Source organism: Schistocerca gregaria, chromosome 7 (genome assembly GCF_023897955.1).
Source record: "Schistocerca gregaria isolate iqSchGreg1 chromosome 7, iqSchGreg1.2, whole genome shotgun sequence".
Lineage (NCBI taxonomy): Eukaryota > Metazoa > Arthropoda > Insecta > Orthoptera > Acrididae > Schistocerca > Schistocerca gregaria.
Window position 1 is genome coordinate 213,983,774 of NC_064926.1, and position 19,017 is coordinate 214,002,790.

The 19,017-nt window shown below is 43.7% G+C and overlaps 1 protein-coding gene across 1 annotated transcript in view; it reads left to right on the forward strand.

The window, feature by feature from the left end:
- Positions 1 to 19,017, forward strand: part of LOC126281641 (dehydrogenase/reductase SDR family member 11-like) — a 147,722-nt gene that overhangs the window by 40,245 nt on the left and 88,460 nt on the right. Inside the window, exon 3 of the mRNA XM_049980772.1 lies at positions 4,533 to 4,695. Within this exon, the coding sequence (XP_049836729.1) occupies positions 4,533 to 4,695 (163 nt within the window). The remainder of the gene's footprint in view (positions 1 to 4,532; positions 4,696 to 19,017) is intronic.

The window sequence follows — 19,017 nt, forward strand, 5'->3', positions numbered from 1 at the left end:
CCCTTGACATTGTGGATTTCGGAATATTGTGTTCCGTAACGATTTCCAAAATGGAATGTCTCATGCGCCTAGAATCAACTACCACTCTGCATTCAAAGTCTGGTAGCTTCCATCGTGCTGTCATAATCACATAAGAAACCTTTCCACATGAATCACGTGAGTACAAATGACATCTCCGTCAATGAACTGCCCTTTTATACCTTGTGCACGCGATACTATTGTCATCTATTGTCATCTATAAATAAGCTTATCAATGTCTCATGACTTTTGCCAAATCAGTGTCTGTCCCCGTAGGGGACTGGTTTACGCACCTATGGGAGCACGTTTACGGCTCTCATTGAATACAGTGAATATAAAACATTATTAAAATTTCTAAATATGTGCATATCACTACCCCTACCTCCGTCACCTCAGCGTGTACTTAAGCTCGCGAGCTACCTCGTCATGTAGAACAACAGCAGCTCTCATAGCGCATAAATGCAACACTATCGTGTCTGTGATTTCAGAGTATATTGGTTAATGCACCGATATGAACTTCAGTCCGAAACCACGCTGCTGCTACGCTCGCAGGTTTGAATCCTGCCTCGAGCATGGATGTGTGTGATATCCTTAAGTTAGTTAGGTTTGAGTAGTTCTAAGTCTAGGGGACTGATGGCCTCATATGTAAAGTCTCATAGTGCTTAGAGCCATTTAAACCAGTTAAACTGATATGAACAGCACCCTGTTCCCAAACACTCCACGAAGTATTTCAGAACACACCGGTTTTCGAGAATATATTAATTTGACTTTCAGCCCATCTTCAGACGTTTACATTTACTTACGCATCGTAAACATTGTTTCTTTACTTCCGACGCTTTACAGTAGGTGTATTAAAAACTTCACAGTGTTACGACATGTAAATAAATGTAAATCATGGAAAACTAAGCGTCTATAAGGGTAAACGTTTGCAGCTAGTTCATCTACATCCACACCATACTCCGCAAGCCACTTAACGGCGTATGAAGGAGGATAATTTTCTGGTACCTCTAAGAGATCCTCCCTTCCCTATTCCACCTGCGAATGACACATGGGAAGAATGATTGTCGGTAAGCTTTTGTATTAGCTCTATTTTATACAATTATCTCGTCGTGATCATTTCGTGAGATGTGTGTGGGAGGAAATAATATGTTGTTCGAATCTTCATGAAAGTGCTCTCTTGAAATTTCAATTATGATCCTCTCCGTGACGCACATTCCTCTCCTGTATCGTCTCTCGATGGAGTTTGTTGAGCCTCTTGTTCGAATCTTCATGAAAGGGCTCTCCTGAAATTTCAATTATGAGCATGGATGTATATTCTCGCACTGGCTAAACGATTCAGTGTAGAAACGGGCCGCTCTTCTTTGGATCTTCTCCATCTCTTCTGTCAGACCTATCTTGTAAGAATCCTAGACTGATGAACAGCACTCAAGAATCGGTCGAACAAGCGCTTTATATGCCACTTCCTCCACGGTGAATTACATTTCCTAAGGTCTTCCTGTGAATGTCAGTCTGGCATTTGGTTTTCATACGCTTTGTTTTATGTGGTCATTCGACTTAAGGTCGCTGTAGATAATTAGTGCTAGACATTTTACAGTACATACTGTTTCCAGCAATTTGCATAATTAGTGTAGTTTTGTAATAGCCGATTCCTTTTCCTGTAGATGGGCAATATGTTACATTTATTTACGTTCAGGTCGACTTTCAGAGCCTGCACTATTCATCATCATTCTGCAGATCATTTTGCAAATCTATACTGTCTTCTGGAGTTGCTACTCTTACAAACGCTTCCGACGCTTTCTACTACAACTGTCGTACACATTGTAAACATGAACGTTTCTACCACACTTCTTGGGGTACTCCGTAATTTACCTTTTCGTCCATTAAGAGCGACGTGTTGAATTCTGTCTGCAAGGAAGTCTTGAATCCTGTCGCGTATCTGGTCCTACACTCGGTAAGCTCATATTTTGTTCACAAAAGGGCAGTACGGTACGGTGTCAAATGCCTTCCTGAAACGTAGGAACACCGCGTCAACCTGAGCGCCATTATCTATGGCACTGTGAATCTCAGGGAGGAACGGAGCGAGCTGAGTTCCGCAAGATCTCTGTTTGTGGAGCCCATGTTGATTTTTATAGAGGAGATATTCATTCTTCAAAAATTCTTGAACATAAAACATGTTCCATAATTCCAAGTCATATTGACGTCAACGATATAGACCTATAACTGTGTATATCTACCTTACGACCCCTTCTTATGTATGGGAAAGACCTGCACTTTTTCCAGTCGCTAGGTACCTTTCGTTGCTTCATTATAAAGCACCTTCAATCTCAACATCTGAAGTGTTCTACTACGTCTACAACGAGCAAAAATTATTTACTACTAGAGGAGGAGGTGGTCGTATAATGGGCACCCGCTTCCATTTTTTATACTTACTGCCTATTTCCTGTCTACTTAAGATTTTCTGTGCACATATTATGACATGTCTTTAACTTATTTATCACACAGTTTTTCATGAATGATGAATGGGGCAAAAAATACAATTTGTCTTATGGAACCTTCTACAATCTGTGAAAAAAAAGGTGTGCTGGTAGTTTGAGCACCTTGGGAAAAATTCAAAATATTAAACCAGAACTTACAAGAAAGACAGTTTTATGAAATCAAACATAATAATAAGAATGTACAATGTGAAATTCTACTTGGACATCATCCCCATACAATATCAGGTTTATCAACAGTCATGTAGCTTCAGTAATCTGAAAGACACTTTATCTATTTTAAAAAAAATCATACATAAATTTCAGTCGCATAACCAGAAAAATCATAGTGGACATCACACAGAGCATACACTGCATCCAAATTTCGCCACTACAGACCTGTGTATGCAATGCATTACAAAAGAGACAAGCAGTGTGATCTTTGAGAGGCTTGTTAACACAAAATGCAGCTCCACAATCAGACTACCCAAATCTGTATCTGAACGAGATGACTCATCATCAGAATCTTTGGGGGACAGAAGTAATTTTCTCTTGCAGAGCTTCGTTGAAATGTTTCTTTTTTATTGTTATTATTATTTATATCTTGTTCTTCACGTGTCGCTGGTAACATCCTTTCTCTTACACACTCCCTCCTAGACTCTTTCACGTCACTTTGTTTCCTTTTCATGTCTTGTTTATTCCGAGTTTCTCCTTTGTGTTTTCTCCTACTCATTAACCTTTTACTGGATTTACAAAATTGAACAGAAGCTCTGTAGTGGTTATAATTTGGGCTCCTTTTGTTTTGGCAGCTCATGTTGCCAGCACGAAGAGGGCTCATAACACCAACACCGCCATGTTTGTGTACAAAAATTAGACATCGCCTAACTTAAGCGTAAATCACAATTTAATACTGGAACATAATCTTTGATACATTTGCAATAGAAGGAAAATATCATAATGAGTACTTTCATAGGCATAACTATAGTAGTACTTCTACAGTTGCGCACCTCACAAAGTTTTGGTTCAAATGGCTCTGAGCACTATGGGACTTAACTTCTGAGATCGTAAGTCCCCTGGAACTTAGAACTACTTTAACTTAACTAACCTAAGGACATCACACACATCTATGCCCAAGGTAGGATTCGAACCTGCGACCGTAGCCGTCGCGCGGTACCAGACTGTAGCGCCTAGAGCCGCTCGGCCACAAGGGCGGCCACAAAGTTTTTGTCGGTGGCGAAAAGAAGATTACCTCGCTGTTCGCTAGTAAAACTAGCTACTGCGTCAGGTTGCTCAAGAGTCGAAACTACGAACTAGTACTATAGTCCGATCCAAGAACGATGGCGGTTCGCGCAACTCCAAACACGGACGGGGATTGCATCGTTGTCGGTTTGAAGCGAAGTTCGCAGTAAGCCCGTACACGTGCGTTCCTTTTTTAGATATCGTGTATACTGCAAATTATGTCTCCTGCTTGCTTGTTTAGAATTTGTCGCTTACCACTGCCATGAGCTGTGACAATTCGCAACAAATGGAATAGGAAGTAAGTAACTCGCTGCGATCACGTTTAATGGTCGCGTTAGTTACGACATTTACAGCAGGGCGCTGAGAACACTACTGAATGCTCATTGGTTGCCGGAAATTTGTGACGTAGATGCACAGAACAAATCTCAGCTCGACCGCTATCGTTCATGGCTTCAACTATAGTAACTGACGCGTTCACCAACGGAATGAACTGTATTGCTTATAGGATTTTTAGGGTGCCCAAATACCTGCAGAGGCTCAGGGTACCAATCGTACCTCTGTTAGTATGCAGATACCGGAAAATATGTTCCAAGTTGAGCACAACGCGAGCGTTCCTCCCGCCCCGCCCCCCCTCCCCCCCCCCCAAAAAAAAAAAAATTGTTCCGCGGGCCGGTAGGTCGCTGGTTGACAACTGACAACCCGTGCATTAAACGGTAAATACGTAAGAGGCTAACGCCTTCACAAGCTTCATTTTGACTACCCCTCTTGTTTGATGAATAAAGGAATGCGGCCTGCGTGCTCCAGGATTTCGCTGAGAAATGCGGCTCCTCCAACCTGCATGCGCTCCAGACGGACGTCACCAAGGAGGACGACGTCGTGAAGAACTTCTGCTGGGTCAACCAGAACATGGGCAGGCTCGACATCCTGGTCAACGGAGCCGGCGTTTTCACCGACAGGCCGCTCACAGGTTGGTGTACACGAAAATACGAGTCATTTCGTTCCTCTTCACTTACAAACTGTAAATGATGCTTTCATCACGAAATTCTCAGCCCCACCACCCACCAGAAGCTTCCTCCGCGTTTGTATGCGTCTCTTCCGGGTACCGTCCGCAACTCGTGGTCTCGCGGTCGTGTTCTCGCTTCCCGAGCACGGGGTCCGGGATCAGGGATTTTCACCTCCCTCGAGATGACTGGGTGTTTGTGTTGTGCTCATCATTTCATCCTCATTCATGAAAGCGGCGAGATTGGACTGAGCAAAGGTTGGGAATTTGTACGGGCGCTGATAACCGCGCAGTTGAGCGCCCACAAACCAAACATCATCATCATCATCATCTTCCGGTACCAGTTGTACAGACTTCGCTGTACCTGCAGCAGGAAGGCACTACACGCTCTGATTTAGTTTCGCTCCGTTAATTCTTAAGTGCATTCTGATTTTTGCAGAGTGCAGTTTATTGTCTGTGTAAAAGTAAGTCGACCATTATTAGAGCATTTCTTCCCAAGAATTTTTAACTTTGTGCTTAATTCCTTTACATATATTAGAACACGCTCCCAAACAAAAATGTACAATAAATGTCTGTAGCATATAATAATCACACAGCTCCCACGACACCAATGCTGTGAAAGCCGACGCCATTTGACAACTGGAGCGACACTAACAAATAAGAAATAATTTTTTATTAATTTTCAAGTACTTTACGAATCATTTATTTTATTTTCGGTACTCGAGAGCTACACTACTATCAAGAGATACGAATGACTGTAAAATAGCCATCAGTATAGCTAAAACTCATAAATAACCAACTAAATATCACTGAAAAAATTAATGCAGCTGCAACTCACCTCCTTGTAATCAAGAGAATATACTCACATTACTTCACTTGTTTAAGAAGCATGTTCATATACAATGGTGGCCATTAAAACAGCAAAAAAAATGTCAATTTGGCACGAACTGAAACATATGCTTAGGTACTCAAATGATCATCGTTTATGCGCAACCGTACGAAGCAATGTAATACCACTTAAATTTTTTAAAGGAAAGACTGCACAGGGCGTGTCTCATTAAGAACTCGTATTTCAGTGTTGGTTGTTTGTGAAAAGAATGCATTGTTCTTCGAGTAAAAATGAAAAATGTCCACCACTACTTACCGGAATTTGAAACCGGCTGAACTGTGTCCTATTGAGGCTGTGGTTTTCGGTTCCACGACATTCCTGCTTCTGTCGATAGCGATTCCAATACTATCGCACCAGTATGGAATCGATGATTCAGGATGGTCATACTCGACGCCGTGCAGAATTTCAACAACTAACACCAACAGGGCGGACATACTGTTTGTCGGTCTTTTGCGCAATGGTACAGACCTGTCACATACTTTAAGCCAGGAAATGGTCTTCTGTTCAGCAAGACAAGTATCCACTTGGATGGTACGACGAGGCCTGGAACACTACTACTATTGTTGCGGTTTCTCTTGACACTGACGCACCAAAAGTGGTACGCCCAACGACGTTACTGAACACAGAAATGGCACCATGTTTTATTTTCAGGAGATTCCCTTGTCTGTATACAGGATCACAATGGAAAGCACCTTGAGTGGAGGCTCTCAAATTGTATTCGTCATTGATAGAGGCTGCGCTTGCGTAATGGCCTAATTTTGGCATCGGCTGTTACATTTCTGACATGTTAGAACTGGTGACTGTATCCTGTCCTTTGTGGTGTTATCTTTCGACAATATAACGCAAGACCACAAGCCGTCGCTCACCTGATCTTCATCGATCACATGGTTTTCGACTGCTTCCATGTTCTCTAGACCTCTAAACCACTGAAAACATGTGATCATCGGTCGCCGAGAGACAGGCACATCACCATTTGCCAGCAACTACAACCAATGAAATCTGGTGTAGAGTTGAAGCAGAATGGAATGTTGTTCCCTTATCTATCATCAAAGATTTGTTCGACTCAGTGCTCAGCCGAGTTACAGCATGTTTTGTTGCCAGCTGTGGCACTTCCACACACTATACGTAACACACTCCAAACTACCTACAAATTAGTCATGTATTCATCCTGCTATACTGTATACAGATAATAAGTACAATTTTGGCCAGCATTGGACTTAACCTAGGTTAAGCGCCTGCAACTTGAGCACAGCGTTTGGGTGGAGGGACCACATGAGCAGTACTCACTGACCAATCACTCTCACCGCACGCGTTCTGGACGTTCTGGAAGCACGTGGTCGACCGTTTCCACACGTGGTATCTCGCATCACGTACTCACTGAGGGGCGTGCTCTCACAGACAAGGAGATCGCATGGCATCGGATTACTATATTTTTTTTTTATGTTTATGACGCGCAAAGTTCTGAACTCAGATATCACTCTCCCAAAACATCTGGATGCACACCCAAAAATCCACGGAAAAATTTACTTTGAAGTTTTTCTAATGTATTTAGTTGAATAAAGTAGTATATTTGTGTGGTGTCTGTCCTTTCAGACATTTCAGGAAGAACAGGCACAATTTTCATCCTGCAGCCACTATGATTCAAGGTACAAAGGAAATGAACAAATTAGCTTCTGATGGACACTGATTTATACCAATGGGAAACCTTGAAAATTTTTGCCAGACCCGGGTTCAAACCCATGTCTCCTGGTTTCCAGGCAGATGGATTGACCACTGCACCATCCGGACACAGTGCCAGTCCGGCACAATTTTTTTTATATTCCCCAGTGATATACACTCCTGGAAATGGAAAAAAGAACACATTGACACCGGTGTGTCAGACCCACCATACTTGCTCCGGACACTGCGAGAGGGCTGTACAAGCAATGATCACACGCACGGCACAGCGGACACACCAGGAACCGCGGTGTTGGCCGTCGAATGGCGCTAGCTGCGCAGCATTTGTGCATCGCTGCCGTCAGTGTTAGCCAGTTTGCCGTGGCATACGGAGCTCCATCGCAGTCTTTAACACTGGTAGCATGCCGCGACAGCGTGGACGTGAACCGTATGTGCAGTTGACGGACTTTGAGCGAGGGCGTATAGTGGGCATGCGGGAGGCCGGGTGGACGTACCGCCGAATTGCTCAACACGTGGGGCGTGAGGTCTCCACAGTACATCGATGTTGTCGCCAGTGGTCGGCGGAAGGTGCACATGCCCGTCGACCTGGGACCGGACCGCAGCGACGCACGGATGCACGCCAAGACCGAAGGATCCTACGCAGTGCCGTAGGGGACCGCATCGCCACTTCCCAGCAAATTAGGGACACTGTTGCTCCTGGGGTATCGGCGAGGACCATTCGCAACTATCTCCATGAAGCTGGGCTACGGTCCCGCACACCGTTAGGCCGTCTTCCGCTCACGCCCCAACATCGTGCAGCCCACCTCCAGTGGTGTCGCGACAGGCGTGAATGGAGGGACGAATGGAGACGTGTCGTCTTCAGCGATGAGAGTCGCTTCTACCTTGGTGCCAATGATGGCCGTATGCGTGTTTGGCGCCGTGCAGGTGAGCGCCACAATCAGGACTGCATACGACCGAGACACACAGGGCCAACACCCGGCATCATGGTGTGGGGAGCGATCTCCTACACTGGCCGTACACCTCTGGTGATCGTCGAGGGGACACTGAATAGTGCACGGTATATCCAAACCGTCATCGAACCCATAGTTCTACCATTCCTAGACCGGCAAGGGAACTTGCTGTCCAACAGGACAATGCACGTCCGCATGTATCTCGTGCCAGCCAACGTGCTCTAGAAGGTGTAAGTCAACTACCCTGGCCAGCAAGATCTCCGGATCTGTCCCCCATTGAGCATGTTTGGGACTGGATGAAGCGTCGTCTTACGCGGTCTGCACGTCCAGCACGAAAGCTGGTCCAACTGAGGCGCCAGGTGGAAATGGCATGTCAAGCCGTTCCACAGGACTACATCCAGCATCTCTACGATCGTCTCCATGGGAGAATAGCAGCCTGCATTGCTGCGAAAGGTGGATATACACTGTACTAGTGCCGACATTGTGCATGCTCTGTTGCCTGTGTCTATGTGCCTGTGGTTCTGTCAGTGTGATCATGTGATGTATCTGACCCCAGGAATGTGTCAATAAAGTTTCCCCTTCCTGGGACAATGAATTCACGGTGTTCTTATTTCAATTTCCAGGAGTGTAAATCCATGGGCACTGGAAAGTTATGTCTTTAATTCCTTTGTGTCTTGGTTCATAGTGGCTGCAGAATCAAATCTCACGAGAATCGGCTGAATGCCGCAGGTAATGAGGATAATGAACAAGGAGGACTACATCAGTACTGTGTGGATAAGTCGATAATTTTGCTCTGACGGGGGGCGTGCTAGAATAGTCCGTCCAGTGCAGATGTGTCTGGATGGCATAGTGGCCAGGACATCTGCCTAGTAAGCAGAAGACCCGGGTATGAATCTTGGTCAGGCACGAATTTTCAATTTACCTCATCGATACAAAACAATGTCCACTGGCAGCCAATATCTTTACTTCCTATGTGTCTTGAATCATAAATTAAATCAGTTGCGCGAGAGATGATATGACTCACTGGTAGAGTGCTTCTCTGGCAAGTGAGCGATTCCCAGCCAGTGCAAATATTTATACAAAGGTGCATGTTCTACAAGCATATCCATGAAGCATAAAATGCCTGAAGATGGAAAAAAATCGGTAGCACTCGAGACACCAGTCATTGGCTCTACTCTCGATTCGGTCCTTATCTTTTTTCTTTTTCGTTCATCTCAATTAACATATAAAATTCATGAATATATGCTAACTAACACATATGTAATAGTCATTTTTATGAAAAATGCTGGTCTTTTCTATTGCTAATTATCTATCACGCACAAAAATCCAGTTTTCACTGCAAATATAAACTCCGATTTAACAATCTATTACAAAAGATTGTTAATAAAGTTTGTGTCAAAGAAAAATAATGCAACTTAAATTTTTTCCGTATTTATGTATTTTAACTCTTCACGAAAATGCAGGCGAACATGCATCTATGTTTAACAATTTACCACGGCCGGAAATCGAACCCCGGCCACTAAGGTGGTGGGCAAGTACTCTACCAATGGCCATACTGCCTGTGAAACATAGAGTTTACTTTAGGATATTATCGACGCTCGGAAAAACTTCCAATTTGATTTTGTCGAGAATATCTTGGAGTTGCGTCGCAGTGCTTAGTGGGTCTGCTATTTTCAACTTCTCGTACCATAAACATAAAAAATTACGAAAATCTCATTACCATGTGGTTCCGTTGAGAGTGGCCCTGCCACGCAGCTGAGGAAACATAGGCGCTATACAGCTCCGTCACAAAGTAGCGGCGCTGCGTCGGAAGCATGTACAATTAGAATTTGTTTTTAGCTGTTCATTTTCCATGTTTTCTGTAGAGAAAATGAATGCTGTACACCTAAGATTCACCTACCATTTCCACAGTGATTGCGTATGGTCGTGCCTAACGAAAATTAAAGTGATAATCAAATACTGAATGTAATACAAGGCCATTGCTTTAACTTTGGAACTATAAATATCCAAGAACGAACAGCTGATGACATAATGTTCGCATTCAGTCTGCTGCTAAAATCACCCTGACGTTGAGAAAATTTTGGACTGAACAAACAGAAAACATTTATCTTTAGGAACGTGGCAACAGATTATAATTCTTAACTTTGGTTTATAGGTAATAAAAAAAATTTCGATCCAGCTGCACTATAGGCTCTCGTGAGTAAATTGAGCAAGTGAACTAATAGAACTCTTTGCAGTTGATAATATAACTACAATGAACAGAATGAGGAAGGAAGCGCAATGTGTGGTGGTCAGTAGAGATGGACAATACTCGAATAAATTTCTATCTGCATAGTTATTAGGGTAAGTAGATCATCAAAAAAAATATTCGCCAATAAATTATGTATAGTATAAGTGCTGTAGAACTCCACTGTATTTTCTTCATTTACTTCTTCTACAGAATTCTTTAACTTGGAACAGTGTAGTTTCTATTTTATAAATAACTTATTTATGGTTTTCGACAGATATGTGCCTCGGTGGCTCAGACACGTCCACCATGCACAAGCTGTGGAACGGGGGCACCTCCCTTACGCGCAGCTTGCTGGAAATTCTTATGCCCGCGACCATAACGCCACCAGTACCAGTCGGAAACATCAAGCACCATCTGACGCACATTTCTGATTTCATCGCCGACTTCAGTTATGCTCATACACACTTCCCGAACACGTGTTCTCCTCGACCTAAAGATTTTTACACCCCACTGCTTCCTTACATGTCCAGCAACAACATCAACGCGGTGGCCCACGGTTTGGTGTCATATCCGCCAGCTTTTCCATCCCTCCAACGTCCGGGCCACATGGCACCACGTGGCATGTGGAAAATTCGGCACAAATCAACGCCTTCAAACCATCGGACTAAATGACCCTTCTCTTTGTTCAATTTGCCGCCTCATGGGTGACAACGTCCACTAGCTCACTTGTGCTGCCACCAGTGACGTCTGTAAACTTGGCCGTTACCTCCGCGTTCCGCCGGATTCGATTGACCCATGAACTTTTATCCATCCTGAGTATACTTACTTCCGCCACCAAAAATTAATGCGATTGTATGAGGCAAAGGGTGGACGCTCCATCTGCCGGGCAGTTGCCTGCAAGTCTTATCATACCCCCGCACCTTCTTCCCTTTTTGTCTATTGCCTCACACCTCTTACCTTACTTCAGTATTACTGTTATTATTTTTCTCCAACACCTTGTTAAAAAGGCTTTTTCTCGCCTTGTACGAGTGTGATGTCTCGTGTTGATTCCGCGGAAGGATGGAATTTCTGTTGTATTCATTCTTGACCAAATAAAGATATTTTGTTTACTTACCCTGTTCCCGGCAAAAAAAGACTAGACGGGATTGATTCATGGATGAGAAGGGTGAGGCAGCGTGGCCAGTCCTCGGGTTTCGACCCTGCCCATCCTGTCTCCACCAGCTCAGAACTGACCACTCTACTCTTCACCATTTTTTTATAATTAAAAAAATGGAGGTAGAATCTTTAAAAAAACTGGGTTAAATTCCGGACCGCGAAACCAGGGGATTGGCTTTCGATCCACCGATGGTCCTACTATTTTCTCTGTTACTTATTCCTTCTCTTATCTCTAACACTGAGAAAAATGACAAGTCGCACTACATCAAGTTTCGGAGTGCATGTTAGAATGTTGGTCCCCTGTAACTGGTTGTGTAGGTCTGTTCAGAGATGGGAAGAAGTCAAGGGCATCAGACCCACTCTATGAGGGTAATACATATTTACTTGCTTTACATCGGGACAAATGCAACAAAAAGCTTGCAGCTTCATTGACTGACGGTCTTAGCAGCTACACTATCGACGCGGCGTAATTTATCTCTCTCTGCACTTACCAGTACTTCCTCCTTCCCCTGTTAACGTGCAGAAGAACTCTATGTAAGTAGCAGAACATGAAAATGCAGAAACAGAAACTCGTAATACCCAAAACCTTCTTCCGTTGTACCAATATCGCTAACACTATCCAATATGGGCGTCTCTTTGACATAATTATGCAGTTCGTTCGTACTTATGCTAAAAGATGAGTGAACGTAGCAAGAACTAATTGGTTGCTAACGACTAATATCAGCACGCTTTAAGATGTAAAGTCTGATGAAACGTTTCTGGAATGCTGCTCGACGTCCAAAGTCATCCAAAACTGTATGAGGCTAACCCTGCATAAGCACTCCGTTAGAAGATGGAATAGTTTTTCGACCCGACATGCGTCAATGCTGAGTTTTAGTATCAGAAAGATTCAGAACAAAAAAGAAGTACGTAATATTGCAGCACTCTGGCAAATTTTTTTATCGGGAAAGAGCCTTGAAACGATTGGAAGACAATTTTCGCTTTTCTAAACTGCAGCAACTTCTGATTCACGATTTAAAAACAAAAAGTTCACATGCGTTATTGTCAAAGATCAAAGAACGCCTACTAGAAACTATAGACACAACCAAAGAAATGTCGAAGAAAAGATAGCGTAAAAAGTAAATTGGTTTTGAACATGATTTCGTAATCGAAACTAATGTAGAGTCTCAACGAAGTTATTAGGTAGACTTTAATGGAATTGATTTCTCAGTTTTTGCAGAAGAAGATTGTGATTTGAGGCTCTTATATTCTTATCCTGAAGGAAAGACGATTTCGGGAGTTATAGTGAAGATGTAGTTTCTTTAATACCTCACAATGGCAAATTTTTGAATAACAAATCAGTTTCATGAAAATTTAAAATTAACAAAATGTACATTTGTTTAATAAATTACAAAGAACTGGAGCAATAAATGTCACTGGATTTCATGTTATTTTCAGTGCATTTTATTCACAGATAACGAATAAAACTTTTATCATATGAATATCGATTCGAATATGTATTTTTATTTATTACTCACGAACGACGAGAAATAATTTTTATTTGTATTCGTCATTCGTCGATCAGCAAACTTTGGCCAACTGTGCTGGTGTGGGAAGCATACTGCACATGCACACACACCAAATTCGCAGACTACGTGCAAATGAATACGAGCGCGTGATATCTGCCTGTCTACGGATAAGCCCGTGACCTGCACGTGGCCGTTGACAAGCGCGCACTCTCTCTGAGGCAGTATCGGACATTTTCGGCAACGTCGCCGAAGTTTGCAAAATGTATTCACGCTCTCTCTCCCACACACACACCATACGCACGTGCAGACCAAGCGATGAGTCACACATTTGTAGTGCTCTGTCCATCACATTGTTCTGAATAGACACAATGCTTGGACAAGAATTCATCCTGCAATGAATGGTCCCACCAGTATGCGGTATCTGCTGTTGGTAGGCTGGACCGTGAAATGACAGTATAATTACATTGTGTTTATCATAGCAGTTAACTGCGTACTTCTTGTAAACAGACATGCCGTACGTAGACTGTTGGAAGACAGCTACGTATTTAAAGTGCAGCTCTTAGGCGTCCAGTTGTCACACAGTTCTTCTTTTGGAGCATTTCAAGCAAATAAAATATAGTTTTATAAAGATAATTTAATGAAATTTCGTGGACATAAAGTGGTGTGCATTTCAGAATTGCAAGAGGTTTCCTCACAGTACATGTCTGAAATACAGCAATAAGCAGGTACACGAAGTTGTCAGTGTTAAGTTCTTGGAATTACAACTTAATGATGAATTCATTTGGGAGGGATATTCACAGAACGGCCGAAGCACCAACACAAATCTTAATTTGCGATGTGAATGTTGTCAGACAAAGGTGACATAAAAATAAAAATCTAGCACTCATCGATTATTTTCATTCCATAATGTCCTACACTATAATTTTTCGGGCAAGTCATCAAGACAGGATACAGTTTTCGAAGTTCATAAGCGCGTGCTACGAATTTATTGACTTGACCTGCTGTGAGCTATAGAACATCCTACAGACCCTATTCAGGGATCAAGGGATACTACTTCCCAATACATTTATTCCTTAATGAAATTTCTGACAATAAAAATCTCTTTTTTTAAACCAACAGCTCGGTCGTGGAATCAGTAACTGAATTAAGAGTACTCTAGATAAGTATTTAAAGTCGGTTATTAAGGACCATAAACGTGTCTGTTATTGAAGAAAACACATTTTCATCAACTTTGCATTAGCCAGAAATAGTACAGCTACGAATAAAGTACACTTTAAGGGGAGCCTAATTGCTTTCTTGGTAACCAAATACCAATACTCCATTGATGAATTTCTTAGAAGAATCAATTTTGAGGTGGAATGTCTCGCCTTTGCTGACGATGTAGCAGTTATTTCTAAGGACAAAACAGATTCGAGGATAATTATAGAAACACTTCATGAAAATTCAGCTTAAACCGGATTACAAATATCAGATGAGAAAATGGAATACATTGAACTTTAATGCAGCAGAGAAGAATATATAGAGTTGTAAGGTGTCAGGCAAATCCAACACCTTACATGAAAACCCTGACATGATAAGCAAACCTACTAGTATGTCACATAGCTCCGAATAAATCGTGACATTAAATTAACCAAAGTAATACGAGTAACGAGTGAGCAAATGGAATACCACAGACTAACACAAGAATGCCTAAATGCATGTCGTACCTTCCCACCGTGAGGCAGACGCAGTTCCGAGGGGAGAAACGAGGACAGAAGCCGAGAGCAGAACCGTGTTAAGCTAGATAAGGGAGGGGTTGGGCACCCACGCCGCGAGCCTACCTGTACAACTATACAACCCGCACGTTTTAGCGTGAGGCTTTTTCGCGTCTCAGGTACGTCAAGGATCACCCCCAGCCCATGTTAAAAGCTAGAGCCCTCCAGAAAAGCAGTATAGATCTTACGATAACACAAAAAGGGCCACTACCACCCGCAAGTTTTAGCGTGAGACTTTTTCGCGTGTCTGTTACATTAGGATCACTCCCCAGCCCATGTTAAAAGATAGAGCCCTCCAGAAGAGCAGTATAGATCTTACGATAACGCTAAAAGGACCACACTAGCTGCAGGTTTTAGCGTGAGACTTTTTAGCGTCTCTGTTACGTTGCAAACTTTAAAAACGAAAAGTATAACGTTTCTCATTGGATAGACAGAATTTTTGTAGGCGGAGCTTAAGGTTAACATTGAGACCCTGATTGGTCAGATGAAAACATAGCCAGATAGTTTTTTTAAACTAACTTCGGTAAATTGTAGTAAGGAGAAGTTAGAGGAGAGTTGGTTCCGAGACGGCGAGCTGGATGGCTGCTGCGCCGGCCGCTGCCGCCCTGACGCTGCTTAAACACCGACAAGGTAATGAACGCACGCAATGCCGCATTTTTGAGTGCATAAGGCTTCACTCAGAACTGCAGAAGTCTCATCTGTTACACCCCCTTTTTGCGTAATACTAGTGTCGATCGTTAATTAAAACTCATGGTGTTCACATTTGCCACTTGAAGAACATATCTGAAACGCGATGATTTTTCTTTTATATAGTTATTGAGAAGCCACATCAGCCACTGTAATTTACGACAAGTTAAATAAGTAATTAAAGATAATTGAGGGTCACTGTAGACCATTTTGATAGTTTTCTCTTTTGTGAAACTTAAATTAAACCTAGATTATAGATGTGATATGGCATAGGTCATCCTTCGATCCATTGTAGAACTTGGAAACCTATTCAGGGAATATTCGTTCACATTTTTGTTAGACGCTGTTGGTTTTTACCATCCTGTATTAAAACATGTCCTTTTATCAATAGTGCAATTTATAAACGATGTTTTGTGAGTAGAATAAAATTTCCAATGGTAAACTTAACTGCTTTTTCGACGTTATTTTACCAGCTAACTAAAAATAGGAAAGCCTTGAACCCTTTCCACTAAATTTAGTTAGTGTTAAGATTCTTTTACAGGGAGTGCAGTGGAGCTGACGCTGAGATCATTTAGTATTTGGTTATATCATCGCTAGTCTCACTGAACTCTTCTGAATTCTACATGTCATGTGTGGTCTGGCGTCTCCTTACCAGCAACAGGTCCCAGGTTCAAACTAGTAAATTCCCTAAAAAAAACAACCTCAGAGCGTCTTTGCGCGAAAGTGGTAGGGAGACACGATATAGAAGAATCAGACACCACCATGAATGTTTAGAGGGTGAATCACGTAAGACACCCCTTTTATATCGTGAACGGCTATACATAACGAAATGCGACTTTCGTCAAATGTTATAACGTCTCGGGATTAATGTTTTTAGCGCTGATATCAACTGAGATAATAAAGTAAGTATGTGTTTTTAAATGGAACCGTATATTTTTATAACTTTATTCGATAGCACAATTACAGTGATACAGCGTTTGTTACTGTTGAATAAATGGTAATTAATTGAAACCATCAGCTGCCGACAGGTGTTGTTGTTATACCTCGATGGGGACGGCTGAAAATGTGTGCCCCGACCGGGACTCGAACCCGGGATCTCCTGCTTACATAGCAGACGTTCTATCCATCTGAGCCACCGAGGACCCCATCCACTCATTACTCGCGCACACTTTGACTGTTCCCGTAAGAGTTCGGGTAACCTATGAGCATTCGCACAGACGAAGGTCAATGGCTGGGTTGGTTTTTAACTATATATGGAGATAGTAACTGCTCTCGAAACAACAGATACCATTGATGACCGTGCAGCTTCTGTAGAATAAATGATAATTAATTGAAACCCTCAGCTGTCCCCATCGAGGTATATCAACTGCCTGTCGGCAACTGAGAGTTTGAATTAATTATCATTTACTCTAGAGAAAGCTGCACGGTCATCAATAGTGTCTGTTCTTTCGAGAACAGTTCATTGTCTTCATATACGTTACTGTTGACGCTGAAACTTATCGCAGAACGATTCGAGAAATGTCCTAGAATTTGAGAGGACGGTGGCCGGAATTGACATTAGCGGTGCAAACACCGCCAAGCAGAGCTCTCGTGCTACGCTGTGTCAGAAAGTCAACACTTTTGCCCGTTTATTTGTCTACAGTGCAGACCGCTCATTTCTGCTTCAACATTCGTTGTGTGCAGTCATGTACACCAGTGAGGAAAAGTTGGATTTAGTACTTTTATATGGTGGATGTAAGGAAAATGTCGTAAAAACAGTACAACGGTATATACACTCCTGGAAATTGAAATAAGAACACCGTGAATTCATTGTCCCAGGAAGGGGAAACTTTATTGACACATTCCTGGGGTCAGATACATCACATGATCACACTGACAGAACCACAGGCACATAGACACAGGCAACAGAGCATGCACAATGTCGGCACTAGTACAGTGTATATCCACCTTTCGCAGCAATGCAGGCTGCTATTCTCCCATGGAGACGATCGTAGAGATGCTGGATGTAGTCCTGTGGGACGGCTTGCCATGCCATTTCCACCTGGCGCCTCAGTTGGACCAGCGTTCGTGCTGGACGTGCAGACCGCGTGAGACGACGCTTCATCCAGTCCCAAACATGCTCAATGGGGGACAGATACGGAGATCTTGTTGGCCAGGGTAGTTGACTTACACCTTCTAGAGCACGTTGGGTGGCACGGGATACATGCGGACGTGCATTGTCCTGTTGGAACAGCAAGTTCCATTGCCGGTCTAGGAATGGTAGAACGATGGGTTCGATGACGGTTTGGATGTACCGTGCACTATTCAGTGTCCCCTCGACGATCACCAGAGGTGTACGGCCAGTGTAGGAGATCGCTTCCCACACCATGATGCCGGGTGTTGGCCCTGTGTGCCTCGGTCGTATGCAGTCCTGATTGTGGCGTTCACCTGCACGGCGCCAAACACGCATACGACCACCATTGGCACCAAGGCAGAAGCGACTCTCATCGCTGAAGACGACACGTCTCCATTCGTCCCTCCATTCACGCCTGTCGCGACACCACTGGAGGCGGGCTGCACGATGTTGGGGCGTGAGCGGAAGACGGCCTAACGGTGTGCGGGACCTTAGCCCAGCTTCATGGAGACGGTTGCGAATGGTCCTCGCCGATACCCCAGGACCAACAGTGTCCCTAATTTGCTGGGAAGTGGCGGTGTGGTCCCCTACGGCACTGCGTAGGATCCTACGGTCTTGGCGTGCATCCGTGCGTCGCTGCGGTCCGGTCCCAGGTCGACGGGCACGTGCACCTTCCGCAGACCACTGGCGACAACATCGATGTACTGTGGAGACCTCACGCCCCACGTGTTGAGCAATTCGGCGGTACGTCCACCCGGCCTCCCGCGTGCCCACTATACGCCCTCGCTCAAAGTCCGTCAACTGCACATACGGTGCACGTCCACGCTGTCGCGGCATGCTACCATTGTTAAAGACTGCGATGGAGCTCCGTATGCCACGGCAAACTGGCTGACACTGACGGCGGCGGTGCACAAATGCTGCGCAGCTAGCGCCATTCGACGGCCAACACCGCGGTTCCTGGTGTGTCCGCTGTGCCGTGCGTGTGATCATTGCTTGTACAGCCCTCTCGCAGTGTCCGGAGCAAGTATGGTGGGTCTGACACACCGGTGTCAATGTGTTCTTCTTTCCATTTCCAGGAGTGTAGCTACCTATCCGAATCGCCGTTGTCCGACGCGCCAGGTATTTGCACGAATTATTAAGACGCTAGTGCGGAGAGGCAGCCTTAAAGTCAGAAAGAGGCCAAGAAGGAAGACTTCAACTGACAGAGAACACGAAGAAGCTGTTCTGACTAAGACGGCAATGAATCCGCACAGTAGTACGAGACATATTACCAAACAATGTGGAATCAGCCAGACGAGTGTCATTCGACAGAATTTCCATCCCTGT